Genomic DNA, 6530 nt, shown 5'->3' on the forward strand with positions numbered 1-6530 from the left:
TCTTGCAGCCTTGTAGCTGAACTGGGGAAGGAGAGCGCTTGATTGAATTACAAACACATGCCGTGCGGGCGTCTAAGCACCGCCCGGCTCATAATGACTGTGAATGTGTGGCTCCAGGCAGCCCCGTAAAAACATCAAGCGCTATTCTCCCGTCACATAGCCTACTTGCCGAGCACAACAAGGAAGTTATGTGGCTCGCTCTGGTAGCGCAAAGCGTAGCTACTTTTGTGAATTAAATAGTTTTATTAGGTTAATATGGTACATATGTTTGTAACCGTTTTAGAAAAGCAATAAGCCACTCGAGGCCCCAGCTTACCGGGTATTTTACACTGGCTGCGGGGTAGAAGACCATATCCACATGGTGGAGTTCTATACCTCCTACCTGATGGCATTAGCTCGTACTCTCGGTACAGTACATGCAAGGGGTCAGATACAATATTCCGAGCCTGTCTCACCACTGCTTGTTCAAAGATGGCCTGGGGAGTGATGGGTGGGGTGGACATGCCCGTGATCTTCCCAGCCATGTTTGCTAGCCTATTTACTTGAGACTTGTATTTCACAGTTAGATTGCCAAACCAGCTGGACATACCGTATCTTAGGATTGACTCTATACTAGCTCTGTAAAAAGGTCAACATGATATTTACACTGACTCCAAAAAGCCTAAGTCTTCTGAGAAAGTGTAGACGTTGGTGTATCTTAGAACACAGTGTTGGAACATGCGTGTATCTGAGAACACAGTGTTGGAACATGCGTGTGCCAGCTCAGGTCCTCATCCATCTGGTGAAAATATACGGGCTACACTATAAGCTACATTACCATTTTACATGCCTATGTTTTCAGTTTTTGCCTTGTTTATTCTTCGTTAAATTCTTTATTGTCTTTTTACTTTATTGTGCTATGTTTTCCTGTTTGTTTTTAACTTGTTCATTGCTTGTTCCGTGTTCTGTTCAGCACCTTGTGACTTTGTCTTGAAAGGTGCTTTTACAAATAAAATGTACTTACTTACTTACTTACTTACTTACTACATGGCAAAAGTATAGCTAGCTACATGGACAGTTGGACACTATACTTATCCTTTTATACTTTATTTTTATACTTATCGTTTAAATCAATATCATGAGTTCTCTCTATGGACAATATGGTACGTGTATGCAAAATACATTTAAATAATCAAATTCATGAATTAATGTTCATAATATGATCATTTAACCAAAGATAATGGTAATGTTTGGTGTGCGATGTCAAATGAAACGGACATTTTCAAATAATATTCCTATATAGGCCTACCTCATTCTGTAAGTAAAATGTGCTTCTCGTGATAAATTTAATTAATTCAAATTTAGACCAATTTAAATCCAAATAAATATATATATAAAATATATGAATTATCAAACCTACTCTGGATCAGTGGTTCTCACACACACACACACACACACACACACACACACACACACGCACACACACACACACACACACGCACGCACGCACGCACGCACGCACGCACACACACACACACCCTGACAAAAACTTGAAATGTAAGAGTTAAGGCAATTATTTTGTTTCACTCGGTTCCACAGATTTTAAAAAAAAAATGTGAAAATAGCAGATCTACAAGCTCACAACGCCTGGCAGTGCGAGGCGTTGTGAGCTTGTAGATCTGTTTGTTTTCACATTTTTTTTTCTTATATTATTTTGACCAAAGTTTGATATAATAATAATAATAATAATAATAATAATAAAACTTTATTTGTATAGCACCTTTCATGACATGAAATGCAGCTCAAAGTGCTTTACAGAGCAATGGAGAATAAAAGAAAAGCAAGGCAACAACATTAACCCATTCTGACCGGGCACCCATTTTGGTGTTAGCATCATGTTATGCTTTAGCTATTGAAAAATAGCAGATCTACAAGCTCATATCGCGCCACCGAGTGGCGCGCTATGAGCTTGTAGGTCTGCTATTTTTGAAAAATCGAAGAACGACTGACATTTTTTTAGAATCTGATCTCAGGTCAGAATGGGTTAATCAGACCAGTGTGTGTCCAGTGGAAACCTCGTATGAATCTGATCTCAGGTCAGAATGGGTTAAAAAAAACAAATATATAGTATTATATACAGTAGTGTGTTGATAACTTTTGATGCTGGTCTTTTTTTCTTTTCCATTCATTTTTGTAGGTATTAAAAAGGCCTTAACCCATTCTGACCTGAGATCAGATTCATACGAGGTTTCCACTGGACACACACTGGTCTGATTAATCCATTCTGACCTGAGATCAGATTCTAGAAAAATGTCAGTCGTTCTTCGATTTTTCAAAAATAGCAGACCTACAAGCTCGTAGCGCGCCACTCGGTGGCGCGCTATGAGCTTGTAGATCTGCTATTTTTCAATAGCTAAAGCATAACATGATGCCACACAAAATGGGTGCTCCGGTCAGAATGGGTTAATATTCACACTGTCATTTAGGTTTTAGGTTTAGGTTTATTTATTTAGCATGTAGTACAAAAAATAGACAATAACATATCAAAGAAACAAAAATACAACGCAAGGAAGGGAAGAATATGGAATCCTTTCCTGAAGGAAGAGGTCATTGGTTTAAACAGATTAAAAGTTCATAAAGAACAGTACAAAAGTCTACAAGTTGGCAAAGGGGGGGGCAGCTGTGCAGTAAAGAAATAAAAACACAGACTGCACAAAAAAACAGAAATAAACAATACAACAACAAAACACACAAAATAAAATATAACGCATCAAGGTAAAACATGTAATCTACAGAGAGGAAGAAATAAGATATTTCTTTAGATGTTTTTTGAATATTGGCCTAAGGATACTGAGGATTTAAGTGAAGCATCTATAGGGAGTTCCATAGATGAGGGGCCTCTAAATGTGATGAAAGATTGATGTTTGGACGTGTGACAATAGGGTCATTCAAAATGATCTCTTTGCCATCTGGGGACCCTCCCAAAATAAATCATGTGGGATTGGGGTCCCGACCCACAGGTTGAGAACCACTGCTCTAGATGATCTTATGTAGCCTACTGACTGTACAGCTTTTGTTTTAGTTTGACTTTTCTTTTCCCCAACCCAAAAATATTGTTCATTTTGCCTGCAGTGAAATAGCATCTATTAGTTATATAGCTGTTGACAAAAAAATCACACCTGTGTGAACCGAGTGGTGCAACTCCCCTCCCCCCCCCCCCCCCCCCTCCTCTCTCTCTCTCTCTCTCTCTCTCTCTCTCTCTCTCTCTCTCTCTCTCTCTCTCTCTCTCTGCTCCGTCAGATTAGCTTTATTATGGATATCAATCCGCGTAGCTGAGAACTATTTTTTCATTATTATTTTGGCTCGGCCTTTCCTTCTTTAGCGAACCTAGACAGTTCATTATTATTTTGGCTCGGCCTTTCCTTCTTTAGCGAACCTAGACAGTTCATTATTATTTTGGCTCGGCCTTTCCTTCTTTAGCGAACCTAGACAGTTCATTATTATTTTGGGCTCGGCCTTTCCTTCTTTAGCGAACCTAGACAGTTCATTATTATTTTGGCTCGGCCTTTCCTTCTTTAGCGAACCTAGACAGTTCATTATTATTTTGGCTCGGCCTTTCCTTCTTTAGCGAACCTAGACAGTTCATTATTATTTTGGGCTCGGCCTTTCCTTCTTTAGCGAACCTAGACAGTCAGAAGTTGGATTTGCGTCCAGCAGGTGGCAGCCATGTCACATACTTCTCTCGTTCCAATTTCACGCACACCACTCGTGCTCATGATGACTGATACATGATACACACGGACATTGCTGGTTGTGGGAGTGGTTGCACCACTCAAAAATGTGCACTGACTTATGTAATGTTTGGGAACAGTTGACAACAGTGTTGGGGAAAGTTATTTTATTTCATGAACTAGTTCAGTTCACGGTTCAGACATTTAAAAGTTCATAATTCAACATTTTGAACTAGAGTTCATGGTTTAAAAAAAAAACTAACGATTTTAGATATTTTTCGTTGTTATAATTTTTTTGCGCACCAGCTGAGAGACAGGGATTTAGAGAATGCTGACAGGCACTCAAATGAGACGTTAACGTCCTGTAAGTAACTAGTGTTGACTAATCAATACAAGTGGCTCTTATTTTGATGGGTTATTAAGGGACAACTTTAGTTTTTTTTTCAACCGAGGTTCATGTTTAGGTTGTTATTAGAGAAAGTAAAAGATGAGTGTTCATTTTCTTTCATTTGTTGTTTTCTTTCGTTTTAGGGATTTTAGCTGTTTTTGGGCGGGGGCATTCGAGCATGGGGCTAAATATGTATTTCTTTACAACATTTTATGGTGATTTACTTTTGTATTATTTACTATAGTCCTAATAAAATTACATCTGGCCACAGAAGATCACAGGATCTACTGAATGTGAAGGTAGCCTACTGGGGGAAGGCTTATACTGTGTGTATAGGCTCAATATGTCAGTTTGTCACATTCAATAGATCCTGTTATCTAATGTGGTCAGATGTAATTTCTTGGGGTTTATTAGGACTATAGTAAATAATAAATAATATTTTGTAAAACAATACATATTTTAGCCCATGCCTCGAATGCCCCGCCCCCCCCCCCCCCCCCCTGTCAAAAACTGCTAAAACACCCAAAACAAAAGAAAGCAGCAAATGAAAGAAAAATAACACTCACCTTTTAGTTTCTCTATAAAACATGAACCTTGGTTGAAAAAAACCAAAGTTGTCCTTCCGTCCGTCCGTCCGTCCGTCTGTGTGTGTGTGTGCGTGTGTGTGTGTGTGTGTGTGTGTGTGTGTGTGTGTGTGTGTGTGTGTGTGTGTGTGTGTGTGTGTGTGTGTGTGTGTGTGTGTGTGTGTGTGTGTGTGTGTGTGTGTGTGTGTGTGTGTGTGTGTGTGTGTGTGTGTGCGTCCGTCCGTTACCAGCTAATCTCCGGCACCGTTGGCCCCGATCGATCCATGCCACACTTTGCACACACTCACACTCCCTGGATGCCAACGACGAACCTCTGCCCCCCAAATATCCCTCAACGGCCTGTTATATAGCGCCACCAGGAGGCCACAACCTGACCTGCCCTGGTGGTGGGAGACCTGTGACCCGATGGCACTTTTATCCAGTTTACTTTTTGATGGTGGTGCAACCACTCCTACAACCAGCAATGTCCGTGTACCTGTTTGTTTGTGTAACTGAATGAGCACGAGTATGTGACTTATTAATAGCAGTAGGGGGCGCCAGAAACAGAGAGAGTGGTAGTGCTGTGTCTCTAATGACAGAGAGAGAGGGGGGGGGTGAATTGCAACACTCAGTTCACACGTGTGTGATTTTTTTTATTTGTGAAGGTAACGACGAAGGTTACGACGAGGCGGAGCCCGTGTCTGGCAGCGCGTCGACGGAGCCGGCGCGGAGGAGGACGGCGTGGAGGAGGAGGACTGCAGCGGGTCGTCTCCGTCCAGCAGCGACGACTGGTCGTCTTCGTCTTCGTCTTCGATCTGGCTCGGAGTCCGACGACAGCACGGACGACAGCGACGACTGGGAGGCCGGCAGGGACGAAGGGTCAGCCACGCTTTAACCCATTAAACTGACCCCAAACTAAATGAAAACTAATGTAATTCAAGAGAAAGGAAAGGAAAGGTACCATGTTTACCCAGGGTAACTGGACTAAGGAAAGGAAAAGGTACCATGTTTACCCAGGGTAACTGGACTAAGGAAAGGAAAGGTACCATGTTTACCCAGGGTAACTGGACTAAGGAAAGGAAAGGGTACCATGTTTACCCAGGGTAACTGGACTAAGGAAAGGAAAGGTACTATGTTTACCCTGCAGGGTAACTGGACTAAGGAAAGGAAAGGTACCATGTTTACCCAGGGTAACTGGACTAAGGAAAGGAAAGGTACCATGTTTACCCAGGGTAACTGGACTAAGGAAAGGAAAGGTACTATGTTTACCCAGGGTAACTGGACTAAGGAAAGGAAAGGTACCATGTTTACCCCAGGGTAACTGGACTAAGGAAAGGAAAGGTACTATGTTTACCCAGGGTAACTGGACTAAGGAAAGGAAAGGTACCATGTTTACCCAGGGTAACTGGACTAAGGAAAGGAAAGGTACTATGTTTACCCAGGGTAACTGGACTAAGGAAAGGAAAGGTACCATGTTTACCCAGGGTAACTGGACTAAGGAAAGGAAAGGTACTATGTTTACCCAGGGTAACTGGACTAAGGAAAGGAAAGGTACTATGTTTACCCAGGGTAACTGGACTAAGGAAAGGAAAGGTACCATGTTTACCCAGGGTAACTGGACTAAGGAAAGGAAAGGTACTATGTTTACCCAGGGTAACTGGACTAAGGAAAGGAAAGGTACTATGTTTACCCAGGGTAACTGGACTAAGGAAAGGAAAGGTACCATGTTTACCCAGGGTAACTGGACTAAAGGTACCATTTTTACCCAGGGTAACTGGACTAAAGGTACCATTTTTACCCAGGGTAACTGGACTAAGGAAAGGAAAGGTACTATGTTTACCTGCAGGGTAACTGGACTAAGGAAAGGAA

General features: G+C 41.7%; 1 protein-coding gene across 1 annotated transcript in view; it reads left to right on the top strand.

Annotated features, from left to right (window-relative positions):
- Positions 1-5556, top strand: part of LOC308317941 (uncharacterized protein) — a gene marked incomplete at its 3' end in the record, with an annotated part of 44872 nt that extends 39316 nt beyond the window's left edge. The window contains exon 12 of the mRNA XM_080767286.1: positions 5327-5556. Within this exon, the coding sequence (XP_080623412.1) occupies positions 5327-5556 (230 nt within the window). The remainder of the gene's footprint in view (positions 1-5326) is intronic.
- Positions 5557-6530: the final 974 nt, after the last annotated feature.

Source organism: Protomyctophum bolini, assembly GCF_963924005.1.
Source record: "Protomyctophum bolini genome assembly, chromosome: 7".
NCBI classification, from domain to species: Eukaryota; Metazoa; Chordata; class Actinopteri; order Myctophiformes; family Myctophidae; genus Protomyctophum; species Protomyctophum bolini.